Source organism: Lissotriton helveticus, chromosome 6 (genome assembly GCF_964261635.1).
Source record: "Lissotriton helveticus chromosome 6, aLisHel1.1, whole genome shotgun sequence".
In the NCBI taxonomy this organism is placed as follows: domain Eukaryota; kingdom Metazoa; phylum Chordata; class Amphibia; order Caudata; family Salamandridae; genus Lissotriton; species Lissotriton helveticus.
Genome location: NC_136067.1, coordinates 1,834,544,552 through 1,834,571,678, shown reverse-complemented (window position 1 = coordinate 1,834,571,678; position 27,127 = coordinate 1,834,544,552). Strand labels below are relative to the sequence as shown.

Sequence of the window (27,127 nt, the reverse complement as noted above, 5' to 3'; positions counted from 1 at the left end):
TACTTTCAACCCATATTGTTTCTCCTGGGTATAAGTGTAACCCATGTAGCAGAGTAATAGCTTTCCTTTCTGGCTGGTCACAAATTCTGCTCCCTCAGTCATTTTGTTGTTTGTAAATCTACAAGAGATATATTTATTAGTTATGTAAATGGTAATGTTTGTGTATAAAAATAATTAATTAAACAATACTTTAGTATATACTTACAATTTGTTCAAATCTGTGAAATATTTTGATATGCTTTATTCTTCGGTTGTTGACTGTGTTTTCTGTTTGTCTCTGATCTGTAAGGTAAAAATAAGAGCAATTTTAATGATTTGCTTTTTTTTTTTTTAGAGTTTCAGGGCCAATTTTTCAATAAAATTGGCTGCTAATAACTTTAGGATATTAAAAAAATGTGTGATTATACTTACATTGTTACTTTTAGATAGGACGTTGGAGTAGAGTTGTCTGTTATTTCTTAGTAGAGTATTCTGTAGTAGTATCTGGAAAAAAAACGATTTATTAGAAATGTTAGCATGTCTTTAGGTTTTTAACATTTTATCTGTTACTTTCGTTATTATATATACACACTTATTTTGTTATATCTTTGTGAATTGGTAATTTATTTTCTTGTTTTTGACAGAGTATTCTGTAGTTTTAGGAGGGAAAAAAAGTAGACATTTGTTATTAATTGGAACATATGCTGTTTTTGGCGTTTTAACTCTTAGTTTTGTATTTGGAGGTACTTACTTTGTAAGTGTTCTTTTTGATTGTATAATGTTGTTGTTTGTTCTTTTGTAGTATAGTCTTATGTAGTCGTTTCTGAAATACAAATTTTCCTATGTTTTAGAAATGTAAACCAGTGTTTCATTTTAAACATGTTACTAGTTAATGAAAATGTTGAATATACTTACTTAGCTTTGTGTATCTTTCATTCTCTGAGTATTTTTCTCTGTTTGTTGTCTGTCGAATTGTCTGTAGTGGTAGTAAAACATAGAAAGGAGATATGTATAATTAGTTACAAAATGTCCTCATTTATTTGGATTTTAGCTTTTAATTTAGTGAGTCATTATACTTACTTTCTTAGTTGTATCTTTATGTTTGAGTTCTGTATTCTTGTATTTGTTAGGATAGTTATCTGCAGTGTTAGAAGAGAAATAAAAAAGTATAGGATTTTAATAATATGGTTTGTATTTTATTAAAAAGATTTAAATGTGTTTCAAATATAGACAATATATTTACACATTTTAGCGTTTTATTTAATTATTAATCAGTTGTGTGGTATATCTTAGTATACTAATCTGTAGTTAATTGAGAAATGGAAAAGTGCATATTTAGTAATTAATTTACATTTTAGTAGTAAAATATATTTATATTATTTGATTTACTTACTTGAAAGTCATGAATCAATTCTTCTAATTTTGATGTTCTTGTCGTTGTAGTGCAATTCATCCATAGATATGTCTCCTTTCGGTTTTTTTAGCATGTGGTTTGTGTTTAATGGATAATTGTTTATATAGAGTATTGTAATTAGCAATTAGTTTGCTATTGGTTAATTTAGTATTTCTGTGTGTTTATTGGTTAGTAGATTTGAATTTCGGTTAGGATTTTCATGTTGTTAGATAAGGTTAATGTAATTTATTTATGATTACAAGTAAATAAAATAAATATTTTTATTTTGGAAATATAAATAATAATTATTATATGTTGAATTAAAAAAATTATTTAAAATGTATAAATAAATGAGGTGTTTATTTGATAGAAAATAATAATTTTTGGCGATAGCAATTATGTTTATATACATATTTAATATTATCGATATATTTTAAATTACGATATTATTGTTGGCGATATTAGTGAAATCGATATTTTAGTACTTGTGTATACATTTTAATGTGATCGGTATTTATGGTCTTCGATATGTATATAGTCGATAATTTTGACATCGGTGTTTATGTATATCGATATTATGTTTCCGATATTTTGGTATATGTATAGTTAAGTATAGGATGTCGATATTAATGCTTCCGATATATTTGTGTCGATATTTTAGTATCTCGATAATGTGTCTTTCGATAATATGTCAGTGATCCTACCCAAATACAGCCAGACTACAAAACAACCTGACCCTTGACCAACATTTTCAAACTGGGTTTCAAGTCACAGTCTGGACAGTAATGCGCCTTTTAGGCACGATAGCATCCTGCATCGCAATAGTCCCTAATGCACGTTTACATATGAGACTGCTACCAGAATGTCTCTGAAGCCAATGGATGCAGTCACATGGTCAGCTACACGATATAGTGTTGATAGACAGCCGCACACATCACTCTCTGCAGTGGTGGAACTCACAAAACCTGTCCATGGGGCGGCCGTTTCTAGACCTACTTCCCATAGCCATTCTCACAGCGGATGCTTCACTGAAAGGATGGTAAGCTCCCCCCTCAAAATCTTACAATTTTGGGTTTATGGGACTCCAAATACCAGGGTCTCCATATAAATTACCTAGAGCTGCAAGCTGTTCACCTATCATTTAAAGCATTTCTGCCTCACCTGAAAAACAAAGATGTCCTAGTCCGGATGGGCAATATGACAACCATGTACTTTCTACAAAAAGAGGGGGGTGTCTCTCTGTAAGTATCGCACCTAGCCCAGGCCATATGGCGCTTAGCAGTACATCATAACATTCATATTCTGGCAGAACATGTACCCCAGGACAAGCAATCAAGTTGCAGACCTCCTCAGCAGGATGCATCAACAAGTCAGTGAATGGGAACTCTATCCCAGAAACCTCCTACCATACTTTCACAAGTGGGGATTTCCACAAATTGACTTGTTTGCAAACCCAGAATCACAAAATGCCTAACTTCTCATCCAGGTTCCCGCTAGCCAAGGGCAATGCTATATGGATGAACTGGTCAGGGATATTTGCCTACGCTTTTTCACCTCTCCCACTACTTACGTTTGTGGTTGGAAAGCTCAGGCAGACCGTACTCACTCGAATTCTCATAGCTCCAACTTGGGCCCATCAACCATGGTGCACCACACTTCTGGAACTCTCACAGATTCCCCACTAGAAACTTCCTCTCAACCCGGGCCTTCTCACACAGAACCATAGCAAAATCAAACATCCTAATCACAAGAAAATTAACTTTGCCATGTAGCTCTTGAAGTCATAGAATTTGGGTATTTTAACCTACCACACCAATGTATGAATATTCTTAAAGAAGCTTGCAGGCCTACAACTAGAAAATGCTACTTTGCCAAATGGAAAAGATTTGCTTTATACTGCCAGCATCAAAGTAAACCATTTAGATGCAGCAGATAACAAACAATTGTTTGTACCTGTGTATCTTCAAACCTCGGGTATAGTCTACCCGTCAATACGCCTACACTTTGCTGCAATTGCAGCCTATTTACGAAACGGACCATAAGTATCTTTAGCCAAAATACCAGTCATTAAATCATTCATGGAGGGACTTTAAAGAGTAATTCCCCCTACACTTGTGCCAGCATGGAATCTCAACAATGTAATAACAAGGCTCATGGAGCCTTCATTTGAACAACTACAACTCCAATACTTATCTTGGAAAGTAGCTTTTCTAATAACTATCACTTCACTCAGAATGTGTCAGTGAGCTCCGGGCACTAACCTGAGAAGAACCATTCTTCCAGCTCCACTGAGACAAAGTGGTGCTCAGAACAAACCCCACATTTCTTCCCAAAGTAGTCTCTCCTTTACATATTAATCAATAGAATTACCTGTATTCGTTCCACAATCTGATTCTATTGTGTAAAGAGCTTTAATGTATTATATCTACATAACCAAAGCATTCAGGAAAACAAAGCAATTATTTGTTGCTTTCTCACCTCCTCACACTAGAAACCCAATTAAAAAAATTTACTTTCCAGGTGGATAGTCAAATGCATTCAAACTTGTTATGCTAAAGCTAAAAGTATTTTACCTGTTTACCCTAGGGCTCACTGAACCATGAAATAGGAGACTCTACGGCATTTTTAGGGACCATTCCCCTTGCTGACACTTGCATGTCAGCAACATGATTCACATCACACAACTTCACAAAACATTACTGCATGGATGTTTCAGCATGTCAACAATCCAATGTTGAACATGCATTACTTTGTGCTCTCTTTCAAACAACTGCAACCCCCACAGGTTACCCACCAATTTGGGAGAGGGACAGCTTTACAGTATATGCAAAGCATGTGTATCTACAGCCTCAAATACCTCGAACTGATTGTTACTTACACTGTACGCATCTGTTCTTGGCCTGTAGTGGTGTAGATTCACATGTGCCCACCCTCCTCCCCGGATGCCAGTGAAAGTCACAGTTTACAGTTCTGTTTGTTTTTACCTTAATTTGCATTACTAATATGGACATCGCATTACTAATGCTTAATCGAACACCATTCTCACTCGCTTGCGGCAAAACAATCCAACAATGGAGTTGATGCCCATGCAGTGTCACCAAAAGGAGGAGTCAGACAGCCTCCTAACTCGAACAAAAACAATTTATAATCTTCTGAGCCCAACACTAGATGGCGGATACATATGTAAACTGTGAATCTACAGCACTACATGGCAAGAACAGTTGCGTACAGGGCAAGTAACATAATCCTTTTGTACAGAGCACACTCTGGATGCACATATTTCAAAGTGCTCTCATATGTGATAAGGAAGGAAAATGAGGATCTGCCCAGAACCGCATAATTTGGTCAAGACGGTAGTCAAGGATTGGTCTCAAGTTTTCTGGCTTCACATATGCAGTTCACCTACTGGATGGCTACTTTTTTCGCTCTTTTCTAACCCCAAAGGTTTATGCTTGGTTTTTAATTCTAGGTGCAGGACCATAGAGTGTGGGTGGCAGGCCGAAGCCAAATTAAACCTTGGCTGGTTTGGGCTCGAGGGTGCAAGAGGACCTCAAGCTGAGACACAGCAAAGCCTCTAGCTTGAACCTGAAGTGTCTCGCCCACATCTAGGAAAGCGGCATGTTACTGATGAGAGTTTGGTGATGGATTTAAATGGAGAACATGAACTAGTTATAAATTACGGAATGCAAAACTTCACTGAGATCATTGTGTTTTGTTGCTTATGGATATTTGATTATGTATCGCTTTCTGAACTGTTGCAGGTTGTCCGCCAGATGATGTGGTTGATGGATCACATATTCAAATTTACCAACTTTGGTATTGTATCACTAGTCCATGGAGATTTCTTCATTAGGCAGGTAAGCAGCGTGTGTTATGCACTTCATACCCTCACCTGATGTATTTTATGTCTCCTTCAGATTTCAGTCGTCCTGATTAAATGAAATTGTGATTATTTCTTCAAGCTAAATAAATCCGCATTATCTGCAGTTTATCCAATCAGATGTTATCCATGAACTTATTTATGAAATTTAATAAAAAAAGTTCATTCACGTTTTTGTATAATGTCCGTGTTCCTGCACGTTTTAAAGTATAAGGCAACACCTTTTGTAGCCCTGAATATCAATAGAGACTACAGGTTATATATGGCTGGATTCTGCCTCATGAGTCATTAGCCCTGCATTTCAATAAAGCACCATCCGTGAGGATAAACGGCTGAGCAGTCAACACATTGACTATTGTGGGAGATGGAAAGGGATGTGACATCAGAGGATTTTGAGAATTTCATGATATCGCTAGTAAACGCAGTGTACACCTTCTTCCAGCCCCGGGATCGTACACTGAGGCCAGGTTCAAATCATGAGAACTCAGGATCCTGTGATGTACAGAGACAACTTTTACTGAAGCTACTGTTTCCCATGGTGAAATCGCTGTTTTGCTTGCCCAGCCATTCACAAGTCTTCAGTCTAAACATATCACTGCTTTCAAGAGGTTTGCACTTCGAATTTATTTCCTTGCACATATATGTCCTTATGGTTGATAAAGAATTGTATCAACTTTCTTGCTTTACCCCACTCTCTGGTAGGAGCTTTCATAGGTGGCAGAAGATGTGAATTGCAGACCAATGAAGAACTTTTTCCCCTTGCACAGTTGTTTCTGTAGTATACAGCTGGAACCGCTAGCACCAGAATCTCTGTGGCATTTGAGTTCCTGAATAGAAAGTTAATCTTTGCCTTAATATTGGACTGAGCAGACTACTCGTTCGGCTGGGTGTGTGTCTTTTTTACATGAAGCCCATTCTTCCAGAGGGACTTGTATTTATCTATGCCAATACCTCATTGTTGTACGGTTTTAAAAATTGTTGAGCATTCATTGATCGCACCGTGGCCTGCAATCATCAGAATGCTGCACAAAGCAGTTACAAGGATAACAACATTGATTAATATAAATATTAAGTCAATGAAAAATTGCATTTCGAACTAGAAAACATAAATACAAAGAAAACAGTAGTGACCAGCATTAATATGCAAAAGCCAAGTTTTCAGGGCCCAGTGAAAGGCCTACAGAGCGAAAACACAGTCTAATGTTTAGAGGAAGTCTATTCTTTGAAGAACACAGAGAAAGCAGCATGCCAACGTTTTGGAATTTCTAATTGGCATTCCACTTATTACTGAAATCTTTAGCTTGCCTGCCAGGTAGATGGGTTGTGAAAGCATAAAATCCTTGAAGCTGTGCAGTAATGTTTGAAATCAATATGAAAGTACACAAGTGACCATTGTACATGAATCAAGACCTGCTAATGTGATTACAGTTGCGTACAACAGAATTCAAACTAACAGCCGTGCATAAATAGGCAAACACACCAAGATTACTTTTTTTTGCGTTTTATATAGCGCGAACTAGACCTGAGACATCTGGTATCAGAGCGCTTTACATGAGCACCAGTTTTGTTACAGAAGGTCACATTCATTTTTGTTGGGCACAGGGAGGTTAAGTGATTTGCCCAGAATCACAGGATGTTGAGCGTCGTTGCAGAGGCTCGAACCCGGTTCCCCAGCTTCGAAGTCAACCGCTCTAGGCGTAAGGCTACATCCTCTCTGTCACCACCAGCCTAGAAAGAGACTTGGTGGTTCTGAAATATGAGGGAGTTAAGGAAGATATCAAAGTTGGATAAAACAAGATTGTGAGATGCATCACTGCATGGTCTGAAGAACAGTTTAGAATCAAGAGTATTGCATATGGATCTCATCCTAGCAACAAGGGTTGTCTAATACCAAGTGAAGAAAGTATAGTGAGCTATTCATCAACTGGAGGATGGAAAGGGATGGTTTATCAGATGAATCTACCAACATTTGGTTAATGCTGGTATTTGGTTTGAGACGATTTGCAATATTTATTCCTTCAAGGAGACAGGATTGCAAGTTGTGGCCTTCTTAGGACTAAACGTCTAGGTCTCTATATTGGAAAAACTACTAAGTAAAAACAAGGTTTTGCAATTTGAATCTTTTCTGGATTCACAGGCTTGGCCTTATTCCGCCACATAGTGGTTGGGTCTGTAAAGTTATCCTTTTTTTCACCCCTCTCTTATACGACGACCAGTAAGTGGGCATACCCCTTATCCTATGATGTGCTATAATGTTAGACACCCCCTACCCCAAAGTCACAGTATGTGTTTCCATCTTTCGATTCTTTTATTCCACCCCTGTAGGAAGAAAGGCCATAGCTGTGGGTCAAAACACAGAAGATTCATTGCATAATGCCAAACAGACATGAAATATAATGGAAAAAAGCATTATTAACGACGAATGTGCATCGGAAGAAGATGTCGCTCAGAAAAACCTTTGAAAACCACAGGTGTTTCTATTTCTACCAGGCTTCAGCCACTTGGTTAGAGAATGGATATTAGAGGGGCGGTGAATGGTGTATAGACCCTGTTGCATCCCCAAAAATGTGGAAAACACCTCTTTTTAGATGTTTTCCCAAGTGCCATCATAAAGTAGCACCAAATGATAAGGATAAAGAATTTTCAATTTGTGTTTCACCAAAGACCACCAGACTGCAGATTTGCGGAGTTTGTGAAAAGTTCTCCCTAGAGCCTTTAAGGTAAGGGAGAAATAGAGGTGGTCATTACACCATGGAATAGTTTAGCAGTCTTAACAGCCCCTTAATTCCTAGGACTCCAGCAATGAGGACACCACTGAAGACACAGAAGAGGTCTACGAAGATCAGGAGTGCAGATATTGAGAATGCAGTACACTGAGCCTAGGAAAGAGGAGGCTCACTAAAAGCCATCCAGGGGAATAGAATCCCCCAAAACCATGCCTACAAGATTGCAGTCTGACAGAACTGAGGTCTTGGGGCTCAAAGTCTCTGAAAACAACCTTGGTAATGAAATTCAAGGTTGTTGAAGGTAAAACGAAAGCAAAGAAACCCACCACTAAGGGCAAGCCTTCACACCCCTATTAAATTCTGAGAGGGGCTTAGGATCAGGCAGCGGCAAAAGAGTTGAAAAACAACCACTAAACTCCAAAAAGAAGGGAAGGACTGATGCTAAACGCCAAACAGAAGGCGCTCAGCATCGAAAGAAACAGATGCAGGGTGAAAGCTTTTATTGGCAAGGTTGCAACAGAAAAAGAAGGATAAAGATGGATACCTCAAGAAGTTATGAATGCTAAAAAAGCCAATAGGGTCGACTGGTGAAAAGGAGGAAAGTTCAAACAAGAACCACCCGAACACCTAAATCTCAAGAGGAAGGACGGGATAATCTGAAGCATATGATCTATATGACAATCCAGTGGCTGACACCGCACAGGAGCAAGATAGCTGGGAATGCTTAGACACTGATTCTCCTGCTGAAGGGTTCTATGCATACCCCTCTAAAACTCATTGAAAGAACAGCAAACACTGATGGAGTACACTTAGAGAAAAAGGATGCAAAGTCATACTTCCTAATCGAGACACTTCTACCATCACAAAAGAAAACCCTGTTTTTGTACATGCTACTCAGCAGTATTAATCAGATGGATGAATCATTCAAAGAGCCAGTATCCTTGAAACTGAGACACCAAGGTTAAGAAAATTACAGACTTTCAACACAAGACCCCATATATTTTAAACAAACAACAATGTGCCATCATACTCGACTGTAAAAAGAACAATTGAGGGACAGAATGCAGAACAATGTCATACATTCACTCCTGTACAGAGATCTGGACCTTAATCCATCGTTTTTTTGCTCCTCATGCCATTCCAGTTTGAACCCAGCCATATGCAAATGGGTCTAGACACTGCGCCCAATAGGAACAGTCCAGCCCGACCTGCCAAGCCCTTTCTGGATTGGAAACATGCAGCCTAGGACCGGTTACGGGTTTCACCCCTCATCAGACAGGAGAGCATGGGACCCATGTCTGGCATACCTGTCCCACTCGGTGTGACAAAAGCAAAAAGAACAATTGATGGACAGAATGCAGAACAATGTCCTACATTCTCCCCAGTACAGAGATCTGGGCCGGAATCCATTGTTTTTAGGTACAAACTGAAATGACATGAGGAGCAAAAAAACAATCGATTTAGGCCCAGTTCTCTGTACTGGGGTGAATGTATGACCTTGTTCTGCATTCTGTCCATTAATTGTTCTTTTTGCATTTGTCTTACTTAATTGTAGCATCAATAGGCTCTAATACACTCCCTCCTTTAAGGGACCATCACAGACAAAGAGAGCAAGAGAATAGACATGGTACACAGAAAGATGGACAGATTAGCTATCACAATGAATTCATTTTTGAATAGGTATGGTCACCAACAATGGGACCATTATAAGAACATCTGCAAATTTTATAATCTAAGGGGTCAAGATAATAGGCAGCGCATGCCTCAAATCAGCCCTGGAAGGAGCTGACCGTGCAAGCAAGCAATTGCACGCAGGTACCGCACTCAGAGGATACCCTTGGCTTAGGGTATTGGGCTTCAAGCTTGAATAGGTATGTTCACCAACAATGGGAACAATATAAGAACATTTACCAATTGTATAATCTAAGAGGGCAAGCTAATAGGCAAAATATGCCCCAAATCAGCCCTGGAAGGAGCTGACAGTGCAAGCAAGCAATTGTACGCAGCTACCACATTCAGAGGACACCAATGACTTCGGGTCTTCGGATTCATAATTGACATGCGCTTCATGAAGGAGCTTGTTTGGGCCAGCTGTAGGTGAGTCACTGTGACAAAAAAGGAAAAGGTCACAGCCAAGGAAATGGGAGCCTTAACGTTAAGAAAGGATCTAATAGAGGCTTGGCTCCCATAAGGAAACCTACGGACAGAGGATCTTTTCTCCCTAACCAGCTGTAGACATGGACTCACAATCTACCATGGTACAGGGATCTAACACATGTGGCTGTTCCAACATTACCAGAGGCTGCCCTTTTGAAGATGGGCAAGACAGATCCCTAGAAAGTTGACATCGATCTTCAAGTGACTTTTCAGGGAAAAACCTCCTACAAATAACAGGGAAAAAATAGTGGGTTCCTTCACGATTGGAGGATGATCACCTCTGACAATTGGATGTTTAGTGTAGTACAGTATGGACACTACATAGAATTGCAAGCAACACCAAAGAAACGATGCTACAAGAGGCAAGACCGCAGCTCCTACAACATGAGGTGAACGAACAGTTATGAAATCAAGCCATAGTGCATGATGAAAAGCAGAACAATGGGTTGCACTCCTTGTACTTCTTGGCCTTGAAACAGGATCTTACGTTTTTAGTCCATCATGGACATCAGATTCCTTAACAATTCTTAGTCACAAAGTTCCAGAATAACCAAGCTGCATTAGGTCATACCTATGGAGAAAGATTAGGACTACATGGCAACCATATCATTCAAGGTTGCCTACTTGTATATCCCAATGAACAGCAGTTACAAGAAATAACTCCGGTTTTTAGTAAACAGTTCACATTACCTCTTCAAAATGCTTTCCTTTTGGGGTACAGTCCGCACCAAAGGTTGACAAGAAATGCCTCTCGGGGTGGCAGTTCACCTCAGAAGGCAGGGCATACATTTCTACTCCTATCTAGATGACCCTATGTTGAAAGAGAGTTCAATGTGACAATACAAGGACAGTATAGAGAAAGTAATGCACACCTTACGGAAACTGGGGTTCCACTAAATATGGAGAAATCTATCGAAATACCTGAGAAGGACAAGCCAAGGGCTTTGCTGGTGCAGAAAAGAACAGTTGCATTGATGCAACTGTTCGCCTCTACTAGGGGAGACAATCTCTGACGGAACAGTGATGGAGCTATGGGGAATGATGGACTCTTGTATACTACTAATCCCATTCTTCAGATTTCACCCGGGACCAATCCAAGAATGGTTACAGGACCAATGGTCACTCATCTGGAAGTATCTAGTGGTTGTCACAGAGAAGGTACAAAAAAAAAGTGTAATGGTGGAAAGTTGAGAATGTATCAATAGGCAGGTTATTCAAATAAATGTCCCCTTCTGTGACCATCACAACAGATGCATCCCACACGGGTTGGGGTACACACATAAGTAAACTGGGCAGTGAAACCCCCAGGAAGCGATCAAGCACATAAATGTGCTGGAACTCAACCCAGTATTCCTAGCAATAAAAGCAGTTCACATGCATGTGACGGTAAGGACTTTACAGGTTCAAACAGACATATCACAACAGTGTTCTATCTAAAAAAGGCCAGGAAGGACAACATCCAATATCATATCTAAACTAACACAAAAGTTATGGAGATAGGCCGTGCAAAGTGAAATCAAGCATAGAGGTAGACAGGTTAAGCAGACCAGGAAGCCCATCACATAAGTGGTAACTCAAACAATAAGTGGTAGACTTCATTTTCTAACAATGAGCACACTGCATTAGACCTGTTTAGGACACAAGTAAATGCAAAATGGCAAAAACTTTTCACATCCAGGTGCTAGCACCATCTGTCTATGGAGAATGCCGCATCAATAGACTGGTCAAAGACCTTTGTATGCACTTTTCCACCAATACCACTAAAGATAAAAATGTGCAAACAGACAACCATGACAATGATACTAATAGCCCTGCAATGAGGCAGAGAAGTAACATCTCCAGGTCTGGTGCGAATGGCACAAGACCGAGTAATGAAGCTGCCAATCTCACATAACTAGTTAATGATATATTGTTGGGCAGGTGTGTCACCCAGAACTAAAGAGCCTTAGACGTTCAGTTCCATGGGCCTGCCTCAGAGATGCTGGTGTTTCGGGTAGCTACGAGACCAGCAACAAGGAAATGTTACAGTTGAACAGATTTGCTCACTGATGCAGGAAAGAAAATCTAAAGCCGAACATAACCAGGGGTATCGCTGCAATGAGATACCCTAATATACTTATTGGACAAGGAACTCTTATACGCATCCATAAAGGTACACCTAGCAACCAAAACGATATATAAAGGGCACTACATGCAAGTCATTTTACCTTACTAGTCATTAAAAGAAGTGCATTACCAAGGTCAGCACCTACACCTATGCACAACGTTAACCTAGTTCTGAAGTGACTAATGAAAGCACCTTTTGAGCGATTGCTCAAGGCACAACAAAAAATTCTAACCATACAAACATATTTTTAGTGGCCAATACATCGTTACTTAGAGTTAGCGAACTAAGGACCTCATTATACAAGAACCATACCTACAAGTACATAAGGATAGGGTAGCCATGAGGAGAAACTCTGTTTTTTCCTAAACAGTCTAGCTACCAGCCTTTTTAAAACGACCAAAGACGACACAGAATGAGCATTACATACACTGGATGTTAGAAGAATAGTTATTTTCTACTTTAGAGAAAAAACTGTACTTGCAGGTAATTCAATTCTTTATTTCTTTTGCACCTTAAAACATAGGGATTCGAGTCACTAAGGGAACCTTTACAAGACGAACAGTACAGACCATCCAGATATACTACAAATTACTGGGGGTGCCATTAAAAGAAAGAGCAATAGCACACTCCACTAGGAAAAATGACCCACCCTAGCATTCTTAACCAATGCACCCATAAATGAAATCTTCAATGACAGCAATGTGTCATCTGTTCACACATTCACCAGACACTACTCAGTAGACTTTCAGGTCAGTCCGGAAGCACAAATGGGACAAAAGTTCTAAAAACAAATGTTCACTAGCCCACACTCTCTTCTGCCCAATCTCCCAACAGGACCTAATAATAATGTGATTTCTAGAGCGTATAGCTACCTCATAGCTCTAAGCTCTAAGTACAGGTATCCACCAGCCCCAATTCAGTTTTAAGCCCCCTTCAATCCCGAAGTGAAAAAACAAGTTTTCTGATTTTTCACAAAAAAGCATTCTGACTGAGCCTGTCAAACTGTTTGGGGCAGTACATTCCACAGTTTCGGTGCGAGCTAACAAAACGAACTTCTGTCCATGTGCACTTTCTTAACTCTGGGAACAATAGCCAACCTTTCTCTTGCCAATCTGAAGTTCCTCGACGGTATACAAGGTCTAACCAATGAAATTAAGTACTGTGGGCCTTTGTTTTTCAGAGCTTTGTAGCAGTAACACAAGGCTTTAAATGAGGAGCTCTGCCTCACTGGCAGCCAATGAAGCTGCTCAAGTGCAGTCCCTATAGACTTACCCCGTGGCAGATTCAGTAGGAGCCTGGCTGCCTCGTTCTTCACTTTGAGTCTCTTTATCCTACTCTATGTAAGCCTCGAAACAATCCAGGCCTGCACTACCGTCTTCCTAGCCGACTCTGGTAAGACGTGCTAAAATTTCCTTAACATTTTGAGAAGTACAAAGAATTTCCAGCAACTGCAGTGATTTCACTGTCAAAAGACAGTTTTTCATCCACCCAAATGCTGGGATTCTTGGCATAGGTTAAGGATCAGGAATTGGACCCAGCTCCTCAGGATCCCATGCAGTAGACAGATGTGTGACTGATTGCCCAGTGTCAAAACCTCTGTCTTTCCCATATTGAATTTGAGGCAGTTCAGGTCCATCCATCCATCTAGTAACCTCTGCTAGGCAGAGGAACAGGGAAGAGGCCATATCGGTGGAATTCTTTGACTGCGTGATAAGCCGAGTGTCATCTCCATATGACACAATCACGAAGCCCTAGCTTTTGAAGATATCCACCAATGGTCGCGTGTGTATGTTAAACAAGATTGGGCTCAAAGAAGAGCCCTGCCGCACCCCGTGCTTCATGTGGAACACATTTGACTGGAGGGGTTTGTGCGACACCTGAAAGGTTCCACCCTGCAAAAAAGATGTGTCCCATTGCAATGCTTTATGCCCCACCCGCAGTTTCAAAGTCTCTCTATCAAGATATTGTGGGACACGGTGTCGAATGCGGCATTGGATACAACATCAACAGTGCTGCAGAATTGCCAACGTCCAAGGTCTGCCTAATTGACTCTGTTGCCAGCAGCAAGGCTAACTCAGTGCTGTATGAGGGGCAGAAACCCGAATGTGTCAATAGGTCTTGACACTCTGTGAAGCTCGATAGCTGCTTGTTGACCTACTTCTCTGTGATCTTGGAAAATAGCAGTAGCAGCGAAACCGGGCAATATTTTTCCGACTTGGAAGGATTCTGCACCGTTTTTTTAAAGAAGCGGATTCACCATAGTATGCTTCCATCTCCCTGGTACCTGGCCAGAGGTCAGGGAGCTGTTAATCAAATCACCCACTACTGGATGGACCATCTCCCAGCCTCGTACCAAAATGGATGGAGAGGCTGGGTTGAACTGAGATTCTGACTTCACTGCAACATAAAGCGCGGTCAGCTCTAAAGTCTCAATAGGCCTGAAATTCAGCAACGCAGAGCTCTCCTTTGACCAACTGAACCAGGCACTCATACACTTGGCATTTCTCGCTACTTCAGGAAAGGAGTTGTAAATATAAGCCACCTTATCCAGGAAGAACTGAACCAAGGCAAGGAGTTACGGGCAGCTCAAATTTCATTGATTTAGTATTCACGCCAAGATTTCTTTATGCCACAGTGGTAGATTTGTATTGCTGCCTTGTACTCCATTTTGCAAGCAGGATCATACTGTCTGTGCCAAGGCGCTCCAAGCACCTATCTTCTTTTTTTAACACTCTCCACTCCTCATTAAACCCTTCAGCCGATGGTTTTTGGTTTATGAAAGGTCTGTTCTTTAGAGGTGCAATTTGGTCTAATGCTCCTTTAGTCCATTTATCTAATTGTGCATCAGATGTGTCAACACAAATTCCAAAGGAGTCACTTTTGCCCGCTGGTTAGCATGCCCTGCTACAGCAGATGCGTGACTAATTGCCGTTCCTTTTCTGGTTTCCTATGAGAAAGGGCTAAGTGATCAGGCCATAAAATTGGAATTGGTTGCTTAATAGCTCTATCCGACAGATTATAAGAAAAATGATCCAGAGCAGGACTGATCCAGAGTGTGCTCCAACCTGTGTGTGGTGGATGTCACATTTTGGCAGAGCTGCAAACCCTCCAGGTCTACAGTCACTGTTGTAGCTGCGAGACGAGTGCGGTCATCAAAGTGCAGGTTCAGATCTCCGGCCACCAAAAATTTGGATTCGCGAAGTACCAGAGGGAACAAGACATCTGCTAACCTCAGAACAAAGTTGGAGGTAGGACCCCGGGGGGGATCCTTTTGGGATGGCTTGTAGTAGGCCTGGGGAGGAATCCTCCACGAGAGCCACGTCACGTCTCAGTAAGGAAGACCACATCTGGTTGATGCTCTTCCAGAAAGTCATACATATCAGGTTTATGTTTGACTACCCACCTGCAGTTCATAGAGAAGAACTTAGCCGAGGTCTTAGGGGTGTGACTTGCCTCGCTTTCTGGGATAGGAGTGAGAATCCACAGTTCACACATCTATTCCCATCCATAGCCAAGTCTAACCCATGATGGCAGGCCCTAGGCAAGGTGGCGAGAAGTTCGAACAAACCTAATTTAGAGTATTTCATCTGGGCAAACTTCAAACAGTCAATGACCTAGCCCCTGGAGCCATCCAGGCGCAGGCGGGCTTGCATTTGGCTTGCCAGCTGCTCGTCTGTGCTGGCATGTTCCTCAACTACTGCTACATAATCAAAGCACAGCATGTGAATCCAGAAAAAAATCACTGAGCTCAGTGGCACTCACAGTGGCTCATAGCAAGGTGCAAGTTTAACAGGTATGCTGCTGTTGCATACTCTTCCCAGCTTTCTGGTGGTATTCTGGTCTGCTCCACGGAGAGGGCGTGAGCATGGTATTTTGGCACAGTGTTCTGGGATTTATTTATTTATTTATTTATTTTATTTTGAAAGTTTTATATAGCGCAAACAAGATCTTTGCAGATATCAGAGCGCTTTACAAGGACAAGGGGTGATAGAATAATAGTATGTAATAGTTGAGGTAGCTAGGTACAGGTGCATAGCTACATAGGTAGGTCAAAATACAAGAGATAGGTCAAAGTAGAGGTAGTGTAGGTACAAGGTGCATAGTCAAAATAGATGCGCCAATAGTATAAAGGTACAAAAAGAAGGAGCATATATTTGTTTAAGCGTGCTTAAAAAGCTTTTGGAGATAGCATAAAGGTAGGCAAAGTTGAGGTAGGTGAGTACAGGGTGCATAATCACACAGGTGCATCAGTAGTACAAGAGTTGAGATCTAGATTACAGGACACGGCATCAACAGGTACAAGCAGATAAATAGCAAGGGATTATACTACCAGGTTTCTGTGGGGTACCATTTGGGTGCTGCAGGGCTCTCTGTGTAAGGGTAAAATGGCCAATGTTGTTTTTTGTTTAGTGAAGCCTGTGTCTTCGTTACAAACAATTAGTTTATTGCCTGTGGGATGGATTTTGAGATATTTATATCAATTGCAATATTGTGGGGTATTTGGCTTTTTAAGAGATCAAATTAGACAAAACGTGATTCAATCCTTGGGTTGCTGTCAAGGGAGCTTATAAAGGGCTGTGTGTTTTTACTGCACGTTTCTGTACTCCTTCAATTTTCTTTTCAGGGTGGTTGATTGGGTAGCTAGCACTTGTTTAGGGCTTCAATGGGCAAGACATACAAGCCTGAAGCGAATTATATATTGAAATAGTGACTCTGGGTCTGGCACTATCCTTGCTATGTGAGAGAATGTGTATAACTGGGTGCTAACCTGCTGGATCCATAGGACATCATAGGAAACCAGGGTTAATTTGAGGGAGCCTGATGCCGACACAATCCAGCTGTGGTATTACTGCTTGGATGGCATTGTAGTAAGTCTAGAGTATGAAAGAGGCTTTCCATCTTACGAAGGAGAAAGAGTTAAATGTCGCTTTCAAAGCTTGGGGTATTGGCAGACAAGGAAAGCTTCACGGTGAATCTCAAATATCTAGATAAAGAGGCCATGGGACCCTCCAACCACATTTTATTAGAAACATGTGGTAATCATGAGCTAATCAGATATACATTTGTAGCCATATGAAGTACATTGACTGTTAGAGTCCTAGATTTACTGTGAAGGATGTCCTGTGCTGTGAAAATATGAGTCTCCATATTTTGGCCTCTGGTTTGACTACTTTGTACAGGAAGCATGTAATTCAATGTCCATCAAGCACAGCTGAGCAAGGGATCCAAATATGTGCGCAATTCAGATGCCCAGAAACAGGCTAATCTTCATTCAGTTGGCAAATTCAAGCAAAATTGCTTGAATGGATGCATAAATAGATGGATCGAACTCTCACATGGTGCTCAAACGGAACTGACTGTCTCCATCGTTTTTTCTTTCTTTTCTGACTGGCCGACATGGAGGATTTGATTCGGTTTTCTTGTACGGTTAGTTCTTGGACGTCAACATGAACACCTGTTTGTAAGCCAGCTGGCATCAGTGACAGAAAATGTGTGCAAACAAGCTGGTTTCCTTCCCATGGAAACTAAATCAATGACTCGGTTATCATGGGCGATGCTGGCCACTGTCTTTGTCATGCTGGCCCGTGCTGGTACACACGATCATTCCTTTCACATCCATAATTGCTTAAGCTTCGTTTTTCTGCAGGCTGCTGTTTGGGATTGTGTTGTATGCTGCCTAATAGTTTGAAAGCCTTTGCATACATTTGAGCCACTAGTGGTCTTCAATATCCGGTCAGCGTTCCTTTGGGAAAAACCTAAATCGCCTGTTCGCACATTTTTACCTAAACATGTGTTCCATATGTTGAAGCTGCCTGTCGATTGGTGGCCAGCCGCTTCTACTGTTCATACACACTCATTACATGCATGCCCATATTTCTATTGTCTCAGCTTGCCTTCTCCACAGTAAGAAAACAAGGAAATACTCTCCCCCAATATTGAAAAGCTGATGTTCGAATACAAAATTATTCTGAAACGAACAATAAGGGCAGATTTCATGCCTCCCTTCTTGTTTTGAGGGGAAAGCATCAAAATAACTCTAGCCCTGGTAGGCATAGGTTTTAAGAATGCCGCAGTGCAACTAAGAGCAAGGAGACCTTCTTGTGAGTTCAGCTTCCCTTAAGCAAGAGATGGAAATACGAAAATATATGAAGGTGAGAATTAGGTCAGATCACGACATTAGTAATCATCAAACCAAGTATCCCTTTTAAAACTAAAGACATACTACCTAGAAAAGTCAACAGTGGCTATAAAAGCAAATATTGTACGGCGGGCAGTGGATGGTGCAACTATTAGCCCATGTGCACCTGCAGAAAGATTCAATATACTGGCCTTTTCCACATGGAGAGGACATACCTTCCAGGTCTTTATGGTTTTCTCTTCAGACACTTAAAGATGAGCACTATCGCTGTGTCTCAGCGCATGTATTGCATCTAACTGTGTTTTTAGAAATGAAAGGTTGGTTCCGTTGACAATACAATAAAACATCACTTGCCCTTGATGGAAAATGTAACACATGGATACGTGGAAAGAAACACAGCTAGGAAAGTTGGCAATTGGACCACAAGTGATAAGCTACAGAGTACTGTAATTCTTTGCATCAGGTGGCTGCCTTGAAAAACAGGGGTACCGTTTATTTATAAAGTTTTATATAGCGCAAACTTGACCCAAGAGCGTATCAGAGTGCTTTACATTTAGGATTGCCACTTGGGACTGTGGAACCTGTTAATATATTGGTTGACTGAGGTGAATATATTATTTTCTGAGGGGGTATGAGGCCACATCTGTGGGTATAGTTACTCCAGAGTGCATTACTACATTTCTTAAAAGTGTTTTCAAAACTGATGATTTCATTGAATTGTTTTAATCCCTAAAGGACTCATTAAACTAGCATCAGACGTTGATGTTTACATTTGTTCAAGTGAGATTCAGACCCCCTTGAAGGAGCATGATGTAGAATTCAAGCTCACTGTTTTGTGTGACTAGGTCGAATGGATTTGTGAAGCGCACAAACCGCATGTTCAAGGACTGTGTGCAGTCAGCCTTGGCTAATGATTTATCTTGGCAGGCGATTGTATCATTCAAAGATGTTTAGAAAATCACGCAATCCAGGCACCCAGCGTCACCTTCAATGCAAGGTTAGGCTGCAGTGTAGGCTGCAGGAGTACATGGCCAGCCATTAGAATGAGTCTAATCTGGAAGAGCAGCGAAGGTCTAATAAAGGGGATGATTGGCTAATTACTGTGAAAAGTTTTCTAAGGAACCAAAGTATAAGGAGCATTTTGGGCGGAGTAATAATAAGATGAGTGTACTTTATGTATCTTGAGAGTGGATTTTTGTGGACATTTCCCAGTGGCTTTTCTTTGGTGGTCTGGCAGATAGTGTTTCCTCTCATGCATTGTCAGTCATTCTCTGGAGCCAATATCCTCTTCTGGAAATATCCTGCTGTGGAAATTTGGACCAAATCTCATTTGCTTTCCATCCGCCATCTTGTGAAAACACCTCTTTTTATGCTGCGTCTGTCCCATTAACTTGTTGTAAAGTAACTCTTGGGGATTATGCCCCTTCTGCTCCCTTTTCTATCCCACTCTGGCTCGGTTATACTTCTGTTCCCTCTCCTATGATCCTTCCTCCCATAGTCCACGCCTCCTGTCTTTGGTTTTGTACGGTTTTGCTTTGGTCATCCATGAAAAGCAATGTCTGCCTAAAATTAATCTTTGTTGGTAGGAGGTACCAACGTTTGTACGTGTCCAAGTCTTCTAAACACACACTCTGATGCAAGCATTCCATGTTTGAAATACATGTATCATTAATATCAATTGATTGCATGTAGGCTGTCTCTACAGTACAAACAATGTGTTCATTGTGGGTCAAATAGCAGTCACACAGACGTAGCTTGTGTTTAGTATAACTGTGCTAAACTGATTGTTTATATAAGATGTAAGACTGAATTATCTGTGATGGACCTTTGCAGTGGAAAAGACCACATGCTGTGGCTGTGCTTATCACCTAGGTTAGCTAGCATTAAAAATGGCAATGGTGCATGGCTCAGGTTTATTTCATTGTCATATCGAGTACAGATCCTACCCCAAAGCTATTGTTATTGATTGCTGAATTCCTCTTAAATGCACTCGCACATTCTATTTTTTTTTTTTTTTAAACACATAGATTTGTACACATACTTTAACAAACGCACATTCAGCCTCATTTAGAGTGCTGTGGAAATGGTACAAATTGTGCTCACATTATTAACCTGATTTCCTCTCCTGCTAATTTGATCACTACGCTTCACTCTCTTACACTCAGGTGGTTGGACCATGCAGCTGTTACCTCTTGCATTACCCTGCCTCCTTCGACCCGTGCAGGTAGTAGTCAAACCATACAAAGTCTTTCTAAGATTACCAAGACCATGTTGATAGACTTTCTAGATAACCACCCAGTCAATCTCAGCTTCAATCTTGTAGCTTCTGTAGACTGCAAATGCTAATAATGTGCTCCCTCTAGTAAACATGTCAACTCCAGTAGGTAAATCCCTATGGGCGACGATGGCGGCTTTTGGGTTCCCTCAAACGTTTATAGAGGCAGTTAAATCTTTATATCATAATCCGAGGGCAAGGGTCTTGGTCAATGGAATTTTATCTGAGTGGTTCGACATATCTCGAGGTACCAGGCAGGGTTGCCCTCTGTCTCCCCTTTTGTTTGACGTTTATATGGAGCCTTTTGTTTGTGGGATTAGAGAGGATAATGTTATTCAACCATTTCAGCTTGGAAATATGCCACTGAAGGTGGCCTTGTACGCAGATGATCTTCTCCTATACACCTCGGATCATTCGGCGGCTATTCCAAGGCTATTTCTGTTATCGGAAGAATTTGGGAGACTGTCTGGCTACCAGATAAATAAGGAGAAAACGGAGATTATGGGGTGGAATAACAACACACACATACTGGGCGCAAAACAAAGCATGAGGTACTTGGGAATTCATTTAACCCAATGAATAAAAGATATCACATCACTTAGCTGGCAAAAGGTGGTTAAGGATATTAATAAAACATTAATAAGATGGGGGAATTTGCCATTAAATATATACGGCCGGGTTAACCTTATCAAGATGACAATCCTCCCAAAATTGACTTTTTTATTTAACAGCATACCCTTATCATTTTCACTGAAAGACATTAATACTTTACAGGGTAAAATTGGATCTTTTATATGGGCCTGTAAGTCAACAAGAATTGCATGGAAGAAACTGAGGAGGGGTCTAAAAATGGGAGGGCTCGCCCTCCCTGATCTTTTGTCTTACTGTCATGCATTTCACTTCAAAAATTTCAGGCTTCTTGCAAATGAGCTAGATGCATCATCACAGGGGCGCCTATTTCAAGCTCTATTAATTGATTTACCTTATGGCCACGATTATTTTTTATTTAAGTTTGGAGACCAGAATTTTTTTTTAAAAATTCGACTAAAAATCTTACAGACTGCACTAAAAAATTGGGGGTTCATTAGGAAAATATTCGCTATTCCCTATTACCATACACACTCCCCGATATGGGACTCCCCTGGCACTCCTCAATGTCTCCAGGACCAATTGTCACAACCCTTGAAAACAGCTGGGTTAAATAAATGGGGGGATCTCTGGGCAGATTTGGGCCTTGTAAGTTGGAATACCTTAGTACAACTCACAGATGGACAGGTGACAAGGTTTAAATATTACCAACTATCCGCCTGGTGGTCCAGTCAGAATATGCAAAGGGAGAATGATACAGAAATTCTTGATGCAATTGGTAGAGTGGGGAAATGGGTTAAAGAGCTTTCATTTTGGTACAATTTGATGATTAAGGAAGAGGAGAGTAAATTGCATTCCGAGATAATAAAGTTATGGGGAAATTGTATATCTGAGCCCCCTGAAGTGGTTAGCAAAGGTTGGCTAGATTCCTTTTCTCTTTCTCAGAGGTTAATTAAACCAGCCAATTTAAGACGCAACCACTTGTTTACGGCTTATAGAGCTTACTGGACACCGGCCAAGCTGCATAAGATTACACGAAATAATTATTACTGTCCTCGCTGTAACTATAATGCTGCTGATGATATCCATATTTTTTTAGAATGCCCACTTATTCAAGAATATTGGAAAGCGGTTTTGGATTTTGTGGGCGAAGTACTTTCAATAACCCCTATTTGCTCTCGCCAACTTATCTTTTTTGGTCTGCTGAAAGACTACAATATTAAAAGTTTGGATACTCAGTTTATTTTTTACATAATAGCTATTGCAAGGAGACAAATTTGTATGGAGTGGAAGTCGGTGTCTCCGACGAGATTTGCAGCATGCTTGAAATACATAATGGAAGTATGTAAAATGGATTTGGCTGGCACTAGTGCCAATACTGAGAATGTTTGGTCTAAATTGATGGTCTGGATAAATAGGTGAGCGGTCCTGTGATTATGCCAGAGGTTGTGTCGGTCCCGTCCTCTTTCAGGCCTAGGGCGCCTAAAATAGGCCTGGAGGAGTAGGATAAGGAAAGCAGCCTACCTCTGGGGATCCTTGTCTGCTATGACACTGTTTCCAGGGCGGACTCGAAGTAAAACAACAGTGTAAGAGGCAACAGTGGGACCCACCTAGAGCACATATATTCTGGTGGCATATATGAGGACAAAAAAAAAAGACCAAAAAAAAAAAAAAAAACTTCCAGTAGGTAAATCCCGTCAGCCTTCTGGTACATAGAATGTTTGAGAGTGAACAAAAGATCTTGTACAGCGTTGGACCGTCTGTGGTGTAGGGACTATTATCCCACATCCACGATTACCTGCCATGTGGCATTAAAAAATTACAAAACAAAAAGTCAGTCACTCGCACCTCCTAGTATATACTCTTTAGAATGAATCGGCTTGTGATTCCTCTAAAGAACTCTTTAAAATATGTAACATATTATCTAACTCTCTTTATTGAACTTTCCCCATTTTGCCTTCGGTAGACACTGGAAATCTCTCTCGCCCTGGTGTATCACCATCCAGCTCCACTTTTGCCTCCAGTGCTACCATTTAGTCCCCACAAACTCTTCAGGATTCCTATGACTAACCTGAGGGCTCTTATTTTGTCGGAATTCTCTCCCTTCAATATAGGTCAGACATGTGCTCTGACCTTGGCCACGAAATTGAGCTCCTTGCTCAATCTTGGCTCCTCTCGCAGTCATCATCTTGGATCTGAGTGTTTGGCCCAAGGTTTTGTATCATCTGTTTTGAAACTGCTTATGTCCCTATGCAATGTAAGCAGTTGGCAATTGTCCCACTCCTTAAAACATTAATTTAAAAAACTACTGCTAACACTCCTGCACCCATTAACATCCATCTCAATTGCCTTTTTTTAGCCAAAGTAACTGAGAAAATAGTCAGCACCAAACTGTCTTCTTTCGTCAATAGACCTTTGCCCTTAATCGGGTAAAGTCTGGTTTTAGGGCCCATCACAGCACAGACACATCCATTATAAAACTTTATTGATCATCTTAGAATGACTTGGGATAATAGTCCAAGGCCCGCCCTATCATCCCTGACCTCCAATTGGACTGGACTACTTGTTACAATGTCTCATTCAACTTTGATCTTGTCTGCATGAGGCAGGTACAAGGGCGAATGACTTTCATCCTTTCTTCTGGTGTGTGATCAAGTGATATGAGTTACCCTCATCAAATGACCTTTAATTCCACCACATGTGGATTTCTACAAGGCTTAGCTCAACCCTTCTCACTATTAATGTGGCACACTTAGCCAAACTTATTAGGTCATTTAAATTGGAATTTATTACCTATACTGATAACACCTATATTATCTTGAGACTCAAAAAGGATGTTCCTATAGCTCGCCCTAATTTCCATGAGTGCATCCTAGCAGTAACTTCATAGATGAATTCCAAGAACCTCCAATTAGTCACATCACTGGTGGTCACCTTCTTTAGGTGCCTGCGCCATCCCTGTAGCGTAGCCACGGTCTGTAATTGTTTTTTTAGGTTGAAGCCTACTAGACAGCATAGTTATCTGGTTTTCTAAAGACATCTTGGGGAGGTTCAGAAAGCGGACTTAGGAATGCATTGCCCCCGTTGCTTACTATTCGCTTTGTGGTTTGCAACTCGCATTTTCTGGCTTTCTATTTGCTGGTGTTATTTGCTTTAGGCTGACTAGCTTGAGTTTGCCCCTCCCGTTGCCCAAACCTTGTTTACTGTATTCTTCCACAAACTCTCTATCTGTAAACAGGCCTTTAAATCTTGTTCTCATCTTGTTACATTTGCTGTGATTTCAAAGACAGAGGTCCAATGTCAAGCTCGCTCTTCTTAGGAAGCTTGGTGTTTACTTTTCTTTCTCAGGCTTCAAAGTGAGAGAATTTGTGATAATCCTGCTTAGTATCCATGTAAGAAGAGAGGGTGTGCAATATTTTTTGGAACACAACAAAAAAATTAACTGTTCTGATGTTTCAGAATTAGTACAAATGCAACATATTTTTTTGTAGTTTTAAGTATTGGGGAAACAAATATTTGAATACCATCAATACACAAGGTGATGACATTTGCACTCTATCGTTTGTGTGCAGAAAAAACGTATTACGGTACAAATGTAATGATCATTTCAATTGAAAATACGTTGCCTGTAATGGCTGTGCGTAACCACACCATGCGTACTCCACACTAGGCCACTGCACGCCGTTCCACTCTGCCACCCCTCTACTATCTACTCTACTCCATGACACAACATGCCACTTTACTCTACGTTCCTCCACTCACCCTGCTCCACTCTACACCATTCCAGTCTACTCCACTTCAATGTACCCCATTCTACTCCACCCCACTAAAATCTATCCCAATCTACTGCACTCTAATTTCCCCCACTCCACTACAATCTACCAAACTCTACTCCACTCTAATCCACCCCATACACCCAATTCCAATGTCCCCCAAATTCAACCCACTTCCAGTAGCTTCTGAAGACCTACTGGAATGGAGAATCAGCCAGGGTGAAAACGTTTCCAGCTTTGTATATCCCTTAATCCCTTCTTCTGCAGGTACATACCCTACCTGCCTTCTCGTCTTCTCATTCCCTTTCTAATCCAATAATGTGATCAGTTGATTATTGATCCTGAGGTATTGCCTAGCTGTTGATGTTGTAGCCCTCTTCAAGATTACGGGTTCCAACTGAAAATCCTCCCCTTCTTTTTCCTGGTATTCCAAACCTTATGGATGTCTGTGTGGTATCCTCATCAGTATGCGGTCCCTTCAGGTTTGCCTTTCCTGATGCGGAGTGCCAATTGTAAGTAGTTTTCTGGAAGGCTGAGCATGATATGTGGTAACAACTATGTACTGCATTTGTGGGATTCATAGTCCTTGGTTTTGCGTCACTCTCACTTTTGAAAGTGAGGTAGGACATCATGATGCTTCTCGCACTGTGTTTTCTGATTTCCTTGATAAAAGCTGCATGAATAATCAGTGGTATTTTACAGGACCCATCATCATATTGCTGTCTGCAACATCACAACCTAGTGCCAGCTCCAATTATGTTTGTATATGGTATTTATGTGGATATATCTGAATATGTGCAAGTATACATGTCCCTGTCTTCAGCATAACCTATAGTTTACCAAAGCTAAACATGATGTTGGTACATTTCACGTTGTCCTTGGACAGCTTGTAAAGTAAGGACATTGACCCCTGAAGTGTCCCACAGTAACCTTGTGTTGCAATTTTTCTGTCATCTAGTCCTGAGTGAGGTAACGGTGGGGAGCCAGGTGTGTTTTCAATTGTGAACGACAGAACTGCAAGTCCATGATGTCCATCGTGATTTGGCAAGCTGTCTTAGTTCTGTGTCCTTATAAAGACAGTTTTTGTACATCCTTGTCGCCGTTTTACTAAGCTCCACAATTACACCCAGAATCCGGATTACAAACTGCCAGGAGTTCTTAATCATGTATTGGTATTTTTGTCAGAAAAATTGAGAAAATTGTAATCTTGCTGTGTTTTATTTTCCAGGGCAAAGCATATCGTGACCAACAACTCATCCTTCTCAAGGACCATCTAGATCGATATTACAGAAATAGGAATCGAAAATGGATTGTTTTATTTCCAGAGGGAGGCTTCCTCCGGAAACGAAGAGAAACAAGCCAGAGATTTGCCAAGAAAAATAACTTGCCATTTATAACCCATGTCACCCTGCCACGATTAGGGGCAACTCAAGTCATTTTGAAAACACTTGTAGCCCAACAGGAAAATGGAGCTGCATCTAGTGGGACGGCTAATCATGCAGGTAAGAACGCTGTCAAAGATTGGGTACTTCACTGCAGTTCTTTCCCTCAAGCCTGAATATGATGTAACTGTGACCAGAGAACTGGATTGGGGAGTTGTGCACTTTGCCAGTATTGTTTGGAACTTTCTATTCCAGTAAATTGACTTTAACATTGTGTCTTGAAATTACTTTTATGCACTCTGGGGTTGGTCTGAACTTTGTGACCGATGGAGCGTGGCACTTCCTCCACACTTCTGCCTCTTTTTCCATATATTTTACCTTTTTTCCCATAGGAAAAACTTTACTCATCCTTAACTGTAAAACTGTTGCGTATTCATCAAAGTAAAATTCAAGTACTTGTACACCTCAGGGTGCTGCATAACTCATGCCTTTATTGACGATGGCTATGGGATAAGTGGGTTGTACTGCTACATATTGATTTCAGTGCTCCACAATATATACAGTGACATAGTAAAGTAATGGGTGTCTCAGAACCCATGACCATGTTGTATGTACATGATTTGAACATGTGCTGCGTAGATTGGTCAGCTGCATGTGTCGAGCTCTACACTCCGTTAATAGGTCGCACCAAAAACAGCGCATGCACTGTCTAGACATTTTGTTAGCTT

At 40.8% G+C, this 27,127-nt stretch overlaps 1 protein-coding gene across 1 annotated transcript in view; it reads left to right on the top strand.

The window, feature by feature from the left end:
- Positions 1-27,127, top strand: part of LPGAT1 (lysophosphatidylglycerol acyltransferase 1) — a 492,793-nt gene that overhangs the window by 256,097 nt on the left and 209,569 nt on the right. The window contains exons 4-5 of the mRNA XM_078649741.1: positions 5,134-5,229; positions 26,246-26,519. Coding sequence (XP_078505867.1) covers positions 5,134-5,229; positions 26,246-26,519 — 370 coding nt within the window. The remainder of the gene's footprint in view (positions 1-5,133; positions 5,230-26,245; positions 26,520-27,127) is intronic.